The 18,547-nt window shown below is 34.3% G+C and overlaps 1 protein-coding gene and 1 pseudogene across 8 annotated transcripts in view; one reads left to right on the forward strand and one right to left on the reverse strand.

Annotated features, from left to right (window-relative positions):
* The window catches only part of GABPA (GA binding protein transcription factor subunit alpha), a 37,828-nt gene extending 21,927 nt beyond the window's left edge, over window positions 1–15,901 (forward strand). For all 8 annotated transcript variants that reach the window (XM_024352453.3, XM_016938448.4, XM_024352454.3 and 5 more), the window contains 5 exons: window positions 1,145–1,339; window positions 5,449–5,502; window positions 7,333–7,473; window positions 7,718–7,910; window positions 12,433–15,901. In XM_024352453.3, coding sequence (XP_024208221.1) covers window positions 1,145–1,339; window positions 5,449–5,502; window positions 7,333–7,473; window positions 7,718–7,910; window positions 12,433–12,661 — 812 coding nt within the window. In that variant the 3' untranslated portion in view covers window positions 12,662–15,901. The remainder of the gene's footprint in view (window positions 1–1,144; window positions 1,340–5,448; window positions 5,503–7,332; window positions 7,474–7,717; window positions 7,911–12,432) is intronic.
* On the reverse strand, window positions 6,048–6,741 carry LOC104002358 (protein LLP homolog; annotated as a pseudogene).
* Window positions 15,902–18,547: the final 2,646 nt, after the last annotated feature.

Consider the following 18,547-nt stretch of genomic DNA (forward strand, 5'->3'; position numbering starts at 1 on the left):
TCTTCCTAGAATCCTCACGTAACAACTTTATGGAAAAATTTTAAAATATATATTCTGTGGCTATTAATCCTGTATTCTTAGAATGCTTGCTTTTGCCTTTTGAGGCTAGGGCACCTCTGTTCCTTTAGTCTCAAATGGAATAGTTTCAGTTTCAATAGCACTTTGCCTCTTTGAAGAACTTTTATAAAATTCTTATGTTTGATTTATTTTCACTATAATTTGCCCTCGATACCTAAATGTTATTTTTTTTCTACTTTTCTTATTGAATAGCATTTATTTATTGGGTATATAACCAATATTATTTGAATAGATCATCTTCTTAAAGCGGGAGTACCAGAACCAAAACTAATTTAGCTAATATGTATTAAACTTACACAGATAGAATGCTCTATTAGGTGCGGGTGATACAGCAATGTAATATTTATAGATATTGGCCATTTTTTTTATTTATGAATTCAATTAGGTAGTAAATGATAGGCACAAGGAAAATTATTTGGATATACTCTTTAAGATTAAACAAGTGTATGAGCAAGGCACTGTTAGGTTCTAAAGATAGAATGGTTTACAAGACACATTTCTTGTATTTCTTAATGTGTTGTGAGGGGACAGCTGAGTAAAACAGGCAATTACCATGTTTATTTATTTATTGGAAATGCATCATAAGGGTAAATGCAGGAGCAGCCAACTTTTTACAGGAAGGAAAAGGGAGGAAAAAGGATATGGTTCATAGTTTGGAGAATAAAGCTAGCTTCTTAGAATCCCCTTTTGATTTTTTTTCAATGCAACTGCAAATTTTTTTAAACTTGGATAATTTACTTTATTCTCTCCAGAATAATCTCATATTTTATTCTTTCATTTGGCCCACTGGAGAGCAGTTTTGCATTTTGTTTTTCTTGATACAGTTCCAACTGAGGTTGAACCAAGTGACTGCATCAGAAATTTAGATTAAGAAATTGGGAAGGAGCTGAGGAAAAAATTACAGCATAATTTTCTTTTTTTTTTTTTTTCCTTCATATAGTAAGTTTACCTCATATACTTGGGGAAAGAAAACATCTGTGTGTATGTGTGTGTATTGAGAAGTTAACTGTAAATTTACACAGTATCTAAAATGGAACTAGGCTAAAGTGAATATTTTTCTTTCTAGATCCCATACAGTGGTCCACAGACCAAGTCCTGCATTGGGTGGTTTGGGTAATGAAGGAATTCAGCATGACCGATATAGACCTCACCACACTCAACATTTCGGGGAGAGAATTATGTAGTCTCAACCAAGAAGATTTTTTTCAGCGGGTTCCTCGGGGAGAAATTCTCTGGAGTCATCTGGAACTTCTCCGAAAATGTATGAAATTACAGTTATTTCTTTACATTGTAATTTAAGCTTAATTTTATTTCCTTGTAACTTTGCTTTCATCTTAATTGTTTATTGATAATGATAAGTAATAAGCAATAATAATTAACATTTATTTACTGTATAATGCTATGCTGAAAGCTCTATATGTTCTTTAATTCCTATAGTAACACCACAAGTCATTACTTCGCTTATTTTTTAGATAGGAAAGTGAGGCTTTGAGAGCCCCATAAAGTCACAGCTAGGAAGTGGCAGAGCCAGGATTCAAGCCCAGGCTAACATTAGAATCCAAGTTCTTAAATCAGATGCTGTGCCCTACACTTAGCCCTCTTCATATATTCCATTTGTTGCCTTCTGTTTGATCAGCTCTTACATTTACTGCTCATCTAGAAACGGAAGAGATCATTTGTTTACAGGTGGCTTCCTACCCGTTCTCTTCATTATTGATGAGATTAAATCTTTTTTGAAGTCTTTACTATTAATTGAATAGAGTCTTAAGAGGGAATGAAGTGTATGCAGCCACCTTTTGGAATTGGAAGCCATTGGTTATAAGTTTTTCCACTTATAACTTGTAAGGCTTCAGACATTATTATGATTAAGTGACCATATAAAGAAATTGTATGAGGCAGGCAGATCACTTGAGGTTAGAAGTTCGAGACCAGCCTGGCCAACGTGGTGAAACCCCATCTCCACTAAAAATACAAAAAATAGGTGGACAAGGTGGTGCGTGCCTGTAGTCCTACCTACTTGGGAGGTTGAGGCGAGAGGATAGCCTGAACCTGAAAGGCGGAGGTTGCAGTGAGCTGAGACTGCGCCACTACAATCCAGCATGGTGACAGAGCAAGAGTCTCAATTGGAAAAAAAAGAGAGAGAGAAGTTTGGAAACTACTTGGCTGTCCAAGAAAACAAGGCACAAATGTAAATTATTTTTGCTTGAATTTTAATCCATCTTATATTTCTGTCACTGTTAAGACACCGAAAGCAACCCATTCCTTGACAGTTTTGCATATCAGAAATGCTAGCCAGACCCACATATTTTTCAGAACACATGACTACAACATACTCTGACTTTGCTTTTATATCAGTTATGGATGAAAATGTTAATGATAGCATTTTGTTTTATTATATACCCAATAAGGAGAGAGCTCTGGTGGAGGGATTTTTCCACCGTAATTCAATGCTTGCAGTTTTCATTCAAGGTGCTTTCTCTGGCCAGGTGCAGTGGCTCACTCCTGTAACCCCAGCACTTTGGGAGTCTGGGGTGGGCAGATCACTTGAGATCAGGAGTTGAAAGTGCTTTCTCTGCTGGTGAATAAGAAATGAGCTCTGGAGAGAGGCATTTCTTAATTGTTTATAATTTTATTCTTGTAAGGATTCTCCCAGATGTTTTTTTTAAGTATCTATGATACTAAAAGACTTAGTACATTCATTGTATTTGCAGCATTTATTTCCAATTTCCATTCTTACTAGATAAGTAAGTTGAATGTCCTGGTTGAAGCTTTGTCCTTGGTTTCACAGATTTCCTTCCCTGCAGAGGTTTTGAAATGAATAAGGTAGATTCTGAATTGTGAAACATGTGAGTCATGTTTATTGAAACACTTTCTTATAAGAAATCTCAAGAACACAACAAAGATAGTGCATAGATGGTAGTTTCATTTTTCCCAAATCCACGTTTTTTCCAGTCTTTCCCAGGTCAGCTGTTTGTTGTGGCTGTCTCTTTCTGGTTCTCTTATTGCTTCTCAAACTTTAAAGCTTATTCATAGGCTTTTCCCAGAACAGAAGTCAAAGGTGTCTTGTGTATCTTTCCATTTCCATGCGGTTGAATGAGTCTTCCTCAGAAAAGCTCTGCTCTGGAACCATTGCTTTGTCTTTTAAAGCAACAAAGTCCCACAGCCTAGATGAGTGTCTCACGGAATTTCTTGGTGATCCAGCCATGGTTCTTCACTCTGCCGGGGTAGGGAAATCCCATCTGCCTTGGAAATCTAGTGCTCAGTTCAGAATTGGGAGATGAGCAGGATGATGTGTAAGGGTATTTCTAACAGACTTTCTAGAATTCACAAGTCTTACTTCTCAGAACAGGGTTTTTTGAGCTCAGTGTAGTTAGTACTCTGGTCCCTTCTGTAGAGAGAAGTCTGCAGCCTATCTGCAAAAGGCACTGATTCTGGGACAGAACTGTTAATAACCCAGCCTCTATTATCCATCCTCAGTGATCTCTCAAGAAGCAGCAGTACTGAAGAGGTAGGGCTCCTTCTTCAGATATTTGTATGAGATTATTCACCTGAGCCACCACCTGCCTGCAGTCCCCCCTATGTTGAAACTACATCCAAGTCCTACTATACATGGGAGGATAATTAGGAAATGTCCCAGTACTACCAGTTCCATGATGTCCTTCTCGGTGTTAATCTCTGTCTTCTGTCACCAAAGGCAAAGGAAGTTCTCAGTTTGCTAAGGGTTTTATTTAGGAAAAATAATTGTTTTATTCCTGTAGTGTCTAATGTTTCTTCATAAAATGGCTCCATATCCCCCAGGGCTTTGCCTCTCAAGACTGCTTACTTTGTGTGTAGCAAGGATTTGGGGGTTTCAGGGAGGAATGTGATATTCAGAGTGCCTGTACTTTGAAGAGATTGGTCTTGGACCAGTCTTTCAAAAACTTTTTTTTTTTCCCCCTGTGGTCTGCCTTCTGTCTTGAGAGTTTCCAGGAAACAGACCAAACTCCAATCTGAGAATTAGGACTTAGAAGGTGATTTTACAAGTTGATTATGCCTGCGCTGTGTGATGGTGATGCTTTCGTTTGCCTCTTTTGAGGCTAGGTTCCTTTAGTCTCAAATAGTTCCTCTTTGAGGAACTTTTATAAAATTCTGAGGAAAATTTACTACAAACATAAAGTACATATTTTTTTTTATCAAGAGAGACCACAGTTCTGGAGGAGAATGCTCAGAACTAGGAGTCTGGATAAAACAGTGAGGTTGTCAGTTGACTGAAAAAGTAACTGTTTTGTGCACTGTGCTTTTTAAAAACATGTTTCTTTAATCCTCACAATAACCTCATGAGGCAGTAAGTATAGGTGTCTAATTTAAACTTGAAGAAGTTAATGTTGAAAGAGGTTGGTAATTTTACCAAAGTCATATAGTCAGTAAGAGCTAAGAACTGAATCCAGATCTGTCTGAAGCCAGTCCCATATAATTGTTAAGTCCTCAGTCTTCAGACCCTCAAAGCTCCCATCTGATAGGATTCTGACCTCTTTTTACTTCCCCAACCTTTTCCAGCTCTGCGTGTCTGGAACTGGATCCTGGCAAGGCACCCTTAGGCGGAGTCTTCTTGGGAGCCCAGGCCTCAGTACCCAGAATGATTGCTGGAGGGTATAGTTTCAATTTCAAGAGAGAGGCATGCAATTTGTGATGGGCACAAAGTAGGCTGAAGTAATAGAGACTGGGATGTGCAATTCTTGTGAGAGGTAAAGAATAACATCTAAGTAGGGAATAACAACAGATAAGTAATGAATGGTTCTGTAAAGCCTTATCTCAGGACCTTTATAGTATTTTTATTTTGGGAACTATATTTTTAAATGTGAAATTATTTAGTTTAATTGAGACATTTAGGACTGCTACAATTGTGTTGAAAATTTGCTGTCTTTGAGTAGAAGCATTATAAAGCTTAAGCAGCTTTAGTCAAAAGTGGATGTTATAACAGATAATGGGAAGGAGGCCTTTTTGGTGGAGATACGTACCTAAATAATTTAATTTTGGTGTATGTTTTATCTTTGATCTGATCTTGAAGATTTCCATATTTTTACATGGCTTTATGTGGATTTCAATACAAATGTTTACATTTAGAAAACCATAGTTCTCTGCAGAACTTTACTGAACACTAAAAGACATTGGAGCTTTTCCCTGTGTTATTTCTCTTAAGGTATCTTTTCCTTTTAAAGTGACTATCAAATATTTTTAAGGTTTTTATGCCAGTAAGTTTCAGTTCAGTGTTTTGATTTTAATTGTGGAGTTCTTTTTAAAAGAACCATGTTTATTAAGTTGAGTTTTATTGGATTGGGGTTTTTATATTTTTGGTTTTAAATAAAAACAAAAAATTTTTGTTTTTTTCAGATGTATTGGCAAGTCAAGAACAACAGATGAATGAAATAGTTACAATTGATCAACGTGAGTATTTGTACCTATATTTGCCCTTTTATTAATAAGAAATGTTTATTTGATACTGCAAGGTAATAAAAGAAAATTATTTAAAAAAATTTTTTTTCTACACACAAAATATCTTTTGTTCTGTGGAATGAAAGCTCGACACAAGTACTTTATAAGATCCACTCATGTGTTTTTAAATGATACGATTAACATAACAGCTTGCTTTGTATCTCAGTTCACCAAAATTTGTTAGGACATCATTTGTTTCATCTTTACTGACTGTTAATTACCAAGTTGTAAGAACAATTCTAACCACATTCATACCTGACAGAACTTTCATGCCTGATAATAACTGGATATTAGGTAGCATCCAATTGAAATATCAGTATAGGTTGGATACAGCAGAGAAAATATTCAAGTGTCCAAAACAAACTTGAGGAGTTACACTGGGTTTGAAATGAAGAAAAAAGGCCAAGTTAAAATAGGAAAACAAATAGTTTTCATTTGGTGGGAGTTGCAATCAAAATATACAGTTGTATACATTCTAATGGATCATCTGTCCCATGTGGCATTTTCCAAGGCTTGAAGAGTCTACCAGGCCAAACCCTTCGCCGCTTCCACTACTTTTGCTTGGCTTTTCCCCTTTCTTTTCTCTCGCTTTGCCTTCAGCTTTATTCTTTACCTTTGATTCATCTATATTGGGTACTGTACTTGCTAGAAGTACAGTCTAGAAGAGTCTTTTTGTTTCTCTTAATATCCATCTCCATTTTCATGTCATCTTTTCCATCTTTTACCTCATGTTGCATTTTCTCTTGGCATGTTTGGGTTTGGGTACCACAACAGTTGCTATCTCTTAAACATCTTTCATTAAAACATTACTGTCTAGTTTGAGAATACTTTTAAGCCTGCTGAGCTCTTTTGGGGCATTTTTCCCCCCTTTTCAGCATGCATCTTTCTTTTCCGCTTATGCCATAAGCTTTTAGCTATGTTTTACCTGAGGTACGAACACACACGTCACAAGATCATCCCAACCGGCTAAAATTTTTAATGAGGAATTTGAGATACACAAAGAAAGTATAACTAACACCTGTGTACATCATAAGAAATAAAATTTTTTACACCAAGTATACCTGTTGTAGGTTTCATTTTCCTCTCTCCTACCAGAGAACTATCTTGAATTTTATGTTTATTACTGTCTGCATATTTTATATTTTTACCAACTATGTAATTGTAAACACTGTATAGCATTGTTTTCCACATGTTTAAACATTGTTTGTAAAATAATACATTGTACATATTATTTTATAACTTTTTTATCATTTGAGAATTACTCATGTTGATACTTGCAGCTGTTTCATTCATTTTCACTGCTGTATTTTTTAAATGCTGTGAAAACATCATTGAATGAATATTTGTAAGAACATGTGTGAGATGTTCGTGTCATAGGGTTTCTATCCTTTCAGCCTTACTCCAGATATTGCCAGATTCTCAAACTGGTGGTGTGAATTCTCATTTGTCCACATTTAGTACAATATATTTGACAAACCATTTTTATGAACAAATGTTTTAAAAACAAACATATTTAAATACTCTCTGTCTAATGTGTATGCATCACTAAGTTATTTCCAAACAAGAATACTAGCTCTTACTAAGATGCACAAACTATAATGCAAGCATTATACTGAACTTTTTTGTTATTTTGTTTGAAATTGTGGATTGAGGCTTTCTGTAGTGAAGTACTTTCTTGGGGTAATTCATAGGACATTAGTTAAAGTGATAATGTCTTTCAGTAATTTTTTTTTTCCTGCTTGTATTGGAAGAAAAAAAATTTCTCCTTGTCTGTCTTTGCAGCTGTGCAAATTATTCCAGCATCAGTGCAATCTGCTACACCTACTACCATTAAAGTTATAAATAGTAGTGCGAAGGCAGCCAAAGTACAAAGAGCGCCGAGGATTTCAGGAGAAGATAGAAGCTCACCTGGGAATAGAACAGGTATTTTTGTATTTTCTTGTATTTATAAAATATATCTATCTAATTAGGTATATTTTGTTGTATTTTACTGTATGAAAAATGTGAATTTGGACTATCCCTCTGGCAGTTTTTAGACAGCATTTCTAGAAAAACAAAAATTGTTTTTGCCATGGCTGAGATTTAAACCACGGGACCAGTTTGTTGTCTTTGCCTTGGGCTAATCTGTAACACTATAGCTAATGCTTTGTTCCTCTTACCAATTTAGGAAACAATGGCCAAATCCAACTATGGCAGTTTTTGCTAGAACTTCTTACTGATAAGGACGCTCGAGACTGCATTTCTTGGGTTGGTGATGAAGGTGAATTTAAGCTAAATCAGCCTGAACTGGTTGCACAGAAATGGGGACAGCGTAAAAATAAGCCTACGATGAACTATGAGAAACTCAGTCGTGCATTAAGGTAAGCCTTTATTACTTTTTTTTCTGTTATCAAAAATAGAAACTTTCTAAAAAATAGTTTCTTATTCTAGATGTAATAAGCATTGTTATGTAATGATATTAAAAACTTGTTTATGTTTTTTCTTTACATATTAAAAAACCTTTTTAAAAAGATCTTAATAATTTCGAGGTACAGTTTTTTTTTACAAAATTACTCTAAGATTGTTTGTTTTTATCTGATTTGAAAGCTATAATACTCTGTCCAGAAAAAAATGTTTAATTTTTGAGGTTTTTATTATTTGCCTAGATGAATTGAGTGTTAGTTTTTAATGAGTAAGCAGAAACTGTCCTCTGTTTTTACAATTACAAGCAGAATATTGACCCATTTTCTACACAATCTGCCTAAATCTGGATATCCAATCTTTACATTGATACAAACTCTCCATAAGTAGTATAAGGTTTTTTGACAGAAATTACTATCAGAAATTATGCCTACTACAGTGATGGAAATTCAACAGGTACATTTAAGTATCTGAGAAGAAGGATATATAAGAATATCACGGAATTATGTCTGATTTTTTGGGAGATTGAATATGGTAAAATAGTTCTGCAATTCACGAGTTTTTCTAAATAGCATGCTTTTACTGCTTCTTCATGTTTCACTTGGCCATTTTCACACTGAAAGATTATAATTTAGCTCACACACACACACTCTCCCTTCCCCTTTCCATCCCCTCATCTCAGTATCCCAATATAATTATATGGAAATTTTGGTTCAGCGAGTATTCATTGTTACAGTATTACAGCCATGTAACTATTATTACATAGTTGGCTGTGATTATTTTTCTTTTCCTGAATGACCCATTGTTTCTCAGAGTTCATGAGTAACTAAAATGTTTAGTTTTCAAAATGCTTATCCTTTACCATTCAGTCTCAAACACATTGCCAACTGTCTAAAGATTCTTCGTGTATAATCATAATTAAAGCTGCCATTTTTGAGAGTTGATACAGATTGTATACATACAAGTCCCCTCAAAATTACAGGTAAATTGTTAGAGTTAATAATTAAGATGTCAGTTCCCCCCCAGATTGATCTAAGTTTCAGTGCAGCAACTTAGTTTAATTTGAAAAATCAAACTAAGTTTTTCATAGAACTTGAGAAGATAATTGTAAAATTTACATGGGACTATAAAGTACCATGGTAGTCAGGACACCTGAAGATTAGCAAAGTGGAAAGACTTGTCCCACAGGATATTGAGACTGACTCTAAAGTTACAGTAATAAGACAGTTATGCTATTTGCTCAAGACAAATAGGCCATACAGCCAAAATAGAACCAGGAATATGTAAGCATTTGATTTAAAGAAATGGCAGTGGGGAGAAAACATATGAGGAAACGACCTGCTTTTCAATAATCAGTGCTGGGATAGTTTACTCTCCATCTCAGGGGAAAAGTAAAAGCTGACCTCTTGCTTATGCCGTACCAAAAATCAATTCCATGTAGCTTGTAGCTCTACATGTAAAAAGTAAAATAGAAAAGGATCTAGAAATACTTTCATAACTTCTGGTGGTAGGGAGACATTTAAACAGAATCAAAAGGACTAATTCTAAAGGGAAAGATCAATAAATTGGACTATATTTAAATTAGGAATTTCTGTTCGTTGAAAGCCTTATTAAGAGAGCCACACATGTCGGACAGAAGTATCTAGAATATCTAACCAATTCTTACAAATCAATTTTTTAATGGGCAAGAGACTTGAATAGACACCTCAGGCTAGAGATTATCCAAATGGCCAATGAATATATGCAAAGGTGTACGGCCTCATTAGTATTCAGAGTAATGCAATTGAAAACCATAATTAAATGGTACAACTCACCCCCTAGAGTGGCTACAATTTAAAAGATTGCCAGAACTAAGCTCTGTTGAGGATATGGAGCAATGGGAATGCTTCTACCCTTTTGATAGGAATGTAAATTGTAACAGTTGCTCCCCTAAGCAACTGTTTCATACATATCAAACAGAGATGTACTTCTATGCCCATACACATGTTCATAGCAGATTATTTATAACATCCAAACCCCAGAAACCACCAGATATCTATCAACAGTAGAGTGAATGAATCATTTATGGTATATTCATACAAGAATACCTTGCATTCTTGAAAACTAAGCTCCTGCTACAAACAATGACCAGTGAACCTCACAAACATAATGTTCAGTGACAGAATCCAGACCCAAAAGACCAAATTCTGTATGATTACATTTATTTAGTAAAGTTCAAAAAACAGGAAAATTAAATTTCAGTATTTAGGGATGCATGTTTGGGTGATAAAAATATAAAGAAAAAGCAGTCAAATTACTATCATGATACAGGCTTGTGTTTACCTTTTAGAGCCAGGATTTGGGGAGTGATTGGGAGGGGACATAAAGGGGATTCTAGATGCTGGCAGTGTTCTGTTTCTTGACCTGAGTGATACTTAACAGGTGAATGAATGTTCACTTTGTAATAAATCACTGAACTGTTCACTTCTGTGTCCTTTTGTTTGTGTGATATATTTGCAATTAAAAAGTTTAAAAAAATACAAGTTTAAAAAAAAAGAGGGAAGAAAAATCATATCCATGAAATATAGGTATTGTGTATCTTTCATTTTAGGGAGGCAACAAGTGGAATAAATGCTACTATATACAGTTGTGTGATGCATCTACTAGATCAAAAGAAGTATTCAGTAAAATTCAAATTTGTGTGTGTATATTCTTTTTTATCACCTCTTACCAAGAAATATGATTATGCCAACTCCATTTTCCTCCTAGAATTATAAAACCTCTTTCCTTTTCCATTTTCCTTTTTTTCCCCACGTATAGTCTTACATATTAATGTAGAAATTTTTTAAAGCAATTGATATGCCTATAGCATTTTTAACTGGATGGCAAGGAATTGTTGGTTTATGAGCTGAAATCCAAATTCTGTACTAATGTAATTGACATAAATGGAAACTACAAGACTGCCCAATGTGTTATATCTCTTACTGGGAAATCAAACATAACTATTTTTCTTTTGCTACTCTGGAATTAGGGAAAGATGACAATTTCCTGTATATAGGTCAGTCCTTTTATTAATAGACTCTTGATTAAGCCAAGTGACTTTTATCCTGCTAAATGTGATAGTTTATATCTGGTACTTTTGCAAATAGTTGTTTCTTTTATAATAGCCCTTTGTCAGTGGGCAGTGCAATTTTAAAATAAGGGCTTTGCAATCTGCCAGTCATGGAAAGAGCTTGACTTGCCTCTTTTTCCTGTTGTTGGAATTAGCAATACATAGTGTGTGTTTAAATAAAGTCTGTTTTCCAAAGGAAACATAAATCCAGCTCCGTTTGCATCTGTATAGAATGCAGCAGTAAACTAGATTTCTAGAATGATTGCCGGAACTCTGCTTGTGTACGTTTAGAAACATTGTCTCTTTGCAATGTCCTTTACCTGTTTTTCTGTATCCTCTGTTTCTTTTAGACCTTCTCCTTAGACTTAAAGCTCCCTATTGGGCTTGGATAATTTATCTGAAATTTGGAAAGCGTTTACATAGTGAAATAATAAAGATGAAGACATGACTTCATCATATAGGATTCTTTACAAGACAGAAAAGAAGTGGAATATATGTATTAATTTTTTTGATATTATTGATTTTTATTAACATAGCTTATATTTTGTAGAGGGCTGTGTGCCAGTCATTGTATACTAAGCACTTTACAAAGATTATCCCTTTAATCCTCAACAATGATATGAGGGTATAAGCACTGTTAACCTCACTTTATAGATGAGGAATAAAAGCTTTGAGAAAATATGACTCCTGTGGTCTCAAAAATGTTAGGTTTTGAATCTTGGCTTTCTGACTCCAAAGCTCTTGTTCTGAGGCAGTAGAACTGCTCTCAAGGTTTTTTGTTTTGTTTAATAATTATTTTTAAATCAATGTTTTATTCTAATTGTTGAAAATATGTTTTGAAAGTTTAATGTATAGAGTTTTGGAGTAGTGAGCATTGAAATTTTAGTAAATAATGTTGGGATGTTTCATTTGATAGTAGCATTAAATATTCTACATAGCTTCAATATTAATTGCTATTGTGGCGGATGCAGTACTGTACTAGGCTTCTGCTTATGGAATAGTCTGTAAATTATTGTAAGAAGTCTCATTGGCTCACGCCTGTAATCCCAGCACTTTGGGAGGCCGAGGCGGGCGGATCATGAGGTCAGGAGATCGAGACCATCCTGGCTAACACGGTGAAACCCCGTCTCTACTAAAAATACAAAAAATTAGCCGGGCGTGGTGGCGGGCGCCTGTAGTCCCAGCTACTCGGGAGGCTGAGGCAGGAGAATGGCGTGAACCCGGGAGGCGGAGCTTGCAGTGAGCCGAGATCGCGCCACTGCACTCCAGCCTGGGCGACAGAGCGAGACTCCGTCTCAAAAAAAAAAAAAAAAAAAAAAAAAAAAAAAAAAAAAAAAAGAAGTCTCATTTATTTTTTCTGAAGTCTCTAATTTTTTTTTCTCTTTTTGAAGATATTATTACGATGGGGACATGATTTGTAAAGTTCAAGGCAAGAGATTTGTGTACAAGTTTGTCTGTGACTTGAAGACTCTTATTGGATACAGTGCAGCGGAGTTGAACCGTTTGGTCACAGAATGTGAACAGAAGAAACTTGCAAAGATGCAGCTCCATGGAATTGCCCAGCCAGTCACAGCAGTAGCTCTGGCTACTGCTTCTCTGCAAACGGAAAAGGATAATTGAGCCCCAGGACATTCTGAGACTCCAAAGTCTTTCTTAAAATGTTTAGAGCAAGTATAGCTCTTACCTTTATTACTGAATTTGAATCTTCTTTTATTTCTAGGCTGTACAGTCTGATGCATGATTTTTTTTATAAATATTTCATACTCTTGTGAATTTGGATCTTTTTACTTTGAGCATATATTTTAGAATATGTGTATGTTAAAGGATCTCCACAATGTCTGCAGTGTGAAGGCAGGTTCATTGTGGAATAGTTTAACAGTCAGGAAAGCTAAACTGGTCAGTATTAATGTGTAGCCCTACCAAAAATAGCCAGTAGTATCTGAAAATGAAAAATAAATGAAGTATCTCTAGGAAACAGTCTGGCTTAACTATTTTTGAAAATATAACTGTTTCCCCTCTCTGCTGCTTTAGATGTTGCTTTACATAGAACCAGAAAATGGAATTTCTCAGCTAAAGCATGTGTGCCTGTTTCATCTAATCAAGCAGAGCTAAAATGTTCATACCGAATAAATTTATATTAATAAATTACTAAACGAAGAGTATCAGGTTATTTATATATTTGCAAGCAAAGGACAGTAAAAGTTGACTGGCAAAAGAGCAGTGCTGAAGGAGGAGATCCAGGTTTAAATCTGGCTTATTAACTCAAGCCAATTTTAAGGATTTTCTGTATAGATTACTCATGTCAGACCAAGAATTTAAATTATTTTGAGAGAGGCATTTAATTCTAATAAACCAGCTGTTACAAAAATTATAAAATGATCTCTGTTTTTCCTGTCAGAGATTTAAAAAACTGAAAAGGTATACCTCAACCCAAAAATAAAGGTTTGTTTTGGTTTGTTATGGCTTCCTTTTTTAAAAAATTACCCTGTAGTGCCAGTTTATTATGCAAAGCAGCTTATATTCCTTTGTTTCTGATAAAATGAAGACTTTAAATCAGTCAGTAGTACTTTACCTTTCAAGGCATTAGTAAATTACTTGCAAATAGTTTTAAAAGGAAAATACGACCTCTGTTATAGGCAGTCTTCTCTTTAAGACGATACTTTTCCACTTGTTTTCCTTTTCCATATTATATATGTGTATTCATATAGCTGTATACATATTCAGTTGATCATTTTATAAACATATATGAAGGCATAAAGATATACAGAAGAAAAATTATTAAACAACTCATTTTAAGATTCAAATTAAGTAATTCCTGCATATATGACATTCCTTACATAAGCGAACACTAAACAAAAATGGCTAGAAATGTCTTTTTCTTTCTTTTCTCTCTTTGTTGTTTAAGGTATTAAGCACGAATTATTACATGAGACTGGCAGATAGCTATTAATCCTCTTACAGATTTGAGAAAGTTGATTCTCAAATATTTATGCACCTTCTCCTTCATTGTTTTCTTTAAATCTGTCCTCTTAAAAAGCTTCTTAAGAGCTCAGTTAATGCTTTTGACTTAACTAGGAGAAAAAGGCATGATAATACAGGCAAGATGGCATTGTTAGCAATTCTGGTAGTGGTTTGGAATGAATCCTAAGAGGCAGGGATCTTAAGGACAAGGAAGAGAAGAGAGAGAGGAGGAATCTTTGATCTCTTTCTCTGGTAATCTTAACGCATAATTTTACTAAAACATGTTCTCAATTCATTCATATTATTAAGCTCTTCCTGCAGTTGATATCTGAGCAGAGTAAGATTTGTATTTCCATTTTTACTTTTTTGAAAGAGAATATATGGACAGATTATTAGTACAATTTGGGCACTGTGGTTTTAAGAATATCTGAGTAAAATAACAATATGAAATAATAAACAGAAGCTCTAACGTCAGGTAACAAATAGACAGCAAGAAAGGTTTTGCACCATCCTCTTACGGCCTAGAGAGTTGACAAGTTGCTTGTAGTTTTAAAAAAATAATAAAGTATACCCTTCTGGTATATAATCAAGAGCTTAAGAATCTTGGCTTTCATATTTAAAATGCTTTTGGGGAGACATATATTAAAATTTTAGCCAAGATGATAGACATGTCTCAATTATATATGTGTGTGTATGTTTTTAAAGCTAAAAACATTACTTTTAGATCCCTAGAATGAAAATTTTTTTCTCATCTATGCAATTCCCATATGGTTTTTTTAAAATCATATTTTATTCATTTTCTCCCTTTAGCAATTTTCATTTTATTTCTCATAATTTGAACAGAGACTGTTCTCATACATGATCAGATGCTTTTTTTTCCTTCTTACCATCATTTATGCATGACATAGGTAAAGTAATGTGACTAATTTCTCCAGTTGATTCAAGAAACTCATTACTTTGCCTCAAATTATATGTAAAATATTTGTTTTACTTAGGTTACAGTTATCAGAAAGGTAGTTTTTTTCTTCTATTAAAATATAACATTGTGAAAGAAAATAAAATTTATGCTATTCATTCTTTGCTTTGTTTTTATAAATGAATTTTTCATAGAATTTACAGTATATTCAAAGGAAGAAAGATAAAATTATTGGTCATCATTTGTACCTTAGAAGTACAAGAATTTAAGTAAAAGAAATGTTCATTTTTGTTTTAAAATTTGTTTTCCATGTGAAGTTTTTATTGAGCCAACTTTCATACATATCTTGCTAGCCTAAAGTCTAAATATTTGTGTTGGCATCAGAAAAACAAATGAGGCAGAATTGCTATGTGTGGTTGATCTTCAGATAAATTGACTGATCACAGTTATTTTTGTATCAGTCTATGTTATTAGGAAAAATTGTTTAGTTGTTTTCTCCCCTGATTAATGGTGATATTCAAGTATGATACAAAAAGAATTGTACCACCAAATATTTTTGTGAGGTCTGCTGTTTTCCATATTCATTTTATGCTACTGCCTTTAAGAAAGAACTAGTGTATCCTTGAAATAGCACAAAAATGTTTTAAAATTCATAATTGCAAAACAAATCTGTGACTAACTTAATGTCTTCAGATCTAAAGGGTGTAAAAATATTGATACTTCAATATTTCACTTGCTGCCAGGAAAAACAAAATTCTCAATCTTTTGTAAATGGGAGGAGGACTTTTGCATACATTTTTACTCTTTAAATAACGACAACGACACTTATACTGTCATAATAACAATTATGTATTTCTTTGTGGTTTTAATTTTTTTTGTAATTTTACATAAAACAGTTATTTTCTATTTTTACGCAGATAAAAAATATTTGTGCATAAAATGTAAAAATAGTAAAATGAGAAAAATAAAACTATTATACAGTATGTTTCTGTGTTGCTTAAAAGTTTTTTTTCCTGAAAACAAAATCTTAAATCCCCAGGATATTTTGTTGGATAGTAATCTGACAGTCCACTTATGATACGTTGTACATAGGATTCCGATGCATTTTTAAACTTAAAAGCTGTCAATTTGGGAAGAACATATTTCATTGAACTAAAATTAGTAGGTTCATCTCTTTGAGGAAATTAATGAAATTCCATCTACAAAGCCAAGTTGTTTTAGAATAGTAACAGATGAAGCTGTCAGAAGGCAAGCTGATGATTGCTAAATTGTAAACCTTTCGTAAAGCCTTTTTTTTTAACAAACAAAAAATCACCTGTTCATGTTGGCTATCAGCAGGTTGCTTCAGCCAGAATCAGAATATAGAAGAATGGAAGGGGTTAGGAAAAAGTGATTCATGCCTGCCTTCATGGTGAAGCAATGATGAAAGTTTGATTGACGTGCTTAAATAGGAAGTTATGGTTAGAAATAAATGGCTTTAAAAATACACAGTGTAATTGTATCTAGTTCGAAGCGATCAAAAACCATCAGCCAGGACGCTAGTGAGGTATGTTTGTTCTCCCAGGACTTCAGTTTTTTGTGTGTACAGCTTCAGAGTTTAATTTACAAGCCAAGTATGTGTTTAAAATGCTTTTTACTAATAAACTGACAACTTTAGAACACTGCTTTTAAAAATTTCTGTAGTGAAGGACCACTTTCTTATTTCCAATTTGTCACAGACAAACATTTGTAAAATAAAAACTGAATTAGTACAGGGAGGGGGAAATGGGAAGTTAACTGTTTAATGGGCATAGAGTTTCAGTTTTGCAAGATGAAAAACGAGATGGTTATACAACTATAAATATGCTTAACAATACCAAACCGTATTAAAGATGGTTAAGATGGTAAATTTCATATTATGTATATTTTACCACAGTTGAGTTTTTTTTTAAAGAATTACTATAAGAATTTTAAAAATTCAGTATTTACCAAATTAATACAATGGGGGAGGAACACATTCAACTCAATAGATGCAGAAAAATGTACAATTTGACATCCATTCATGATTAAAACTCTCAGCAAACTAGAGAACTTCTTTAACCTGATAAAAAGGTATCTGTGGAAAAACCTACAACTAACATCACTTTTGTTGCCCCTCACCACTCCGCCCCCCTCCCCACAAGATTTGGGAAACGCAAAGAGGTACCTGCTTTTATAATTTTTATTCAGAATTGTATCCTAGTCTGTGAAATAAGGTAAGAAAAATAAAAAGCATACATACTGCAAAAAATAAAACTGCAGAAGGCATCAGACATGTTAAAACGCCCTCAAGAATCAAAAAGTTATGAGAATATAGCAAGGTAAGGTACAAAGTCAATATGCGAAGTTCAATTTTATTTCTGCGTGCTAGAAACTAATAAATGGAAATTAACCTTTAAAAACCACCATTTACAATAATATTAACGTGAAATAGGGACAAATAGAGCAAAATTTGTGCAAGACCTATCAATGAAAACTATAGAACTTGCAAAGAAATGAAAGAATGTCTAAGTAGGTGGAGATATAACACCATAATTCTGGATTGGAAGACTCAATTTTGGGTTTTCTTGTTTTTTTTTGAGACAGTCTCACTCACTGTGTCACCCAAGCTGGAGTATAGTAGTGTGATCTCAGCCCACTACAACCTCCGCCTCCTGGGTTCAAGCGATTCTCATGCTTCAGCCTCCCAAATAGCTGGGATTACAGGCGTGTCCCATGACACCTGGCTGATTTTTTGTATTTTTAGTAGAGTTGGGGGCTTTGCTATGTTGGCCAGGCTGGTCTCGAACTCCTGACCTCAAGTGATCTGCCTGGCTCGGCCTCCTGAAGTGCTGGGATTACAGGCGTGAGCCACCGTGCCTGGCCTAAGACCCAATTGTGTAAATGTAAATCTTGTAAATGTTAGTTATTCCTAAATTGACCTATAAATGGAATTACAACAAAAATTCTGCCAGTCTTTTTTTGTAGACAAGCTAGTTATAAAATTTATATGTAAATACAAATGACACAGAATAGCCAAAATATTTTGGAAAAAGAATTAGAGAACTTGCACTGTGCTATATAAAGCTTTGCTATATAAAGCTACAGCAATCAAGAGGTGGTATTTAGGTAAGGATAAATGTATATAGGTCAATGAACAGAATAGAATCCAGAAATGGACCCACATATATGGCTCATTGATTTTTGGTGCCAAAATCAAAGGTGCCAAGGTAATTCAATAGGGAAAGGGTAGTTATTTCAACAAATGTTAGAACAACTGCATATATTCATGGAGAAAAACCCTTGCCTCATACCACACATAAAAACAATGGATTATAGACCTAAATATAAAATCTAAAACTTATTAAAGAATTTTCATAACCTTGGGGTAGACAAAGATTTCCTAGATATTAAAGAAGCAAAACTAGGCTGGATGTGGTGGCTCATACCTGTAAATACAGTGCTTTGGAAAGCTGAGGCAGGAAGATTACTTGAGGCCATGAGTTTTGAGACCAGCCTGGGCAACATAGCAAGACCCTATCTCTACAAAAATATAAAAATTAAAATAAAATTAGCTGGGCATGGTTGTGTATGGCTGTAGTTCCAGCTACTCAGAAGGCTGAAGGGAGGAT

This window comes from Pan troglodytes, chromosome 22 (assembly GCF_028858775.2).
Source record: "Pan troglodytes isolate AG18354 chromosome 22, NHGRI_mPanTro3-v2.0_pri, whole genome shotgun sequence".
In the NCBI taxonomy this organism is placed as follows: Eukaryota; Metazoa; Chordata; class Mammalia; order Primates; family Hominidae; genus Pan; species Pan troglodytes.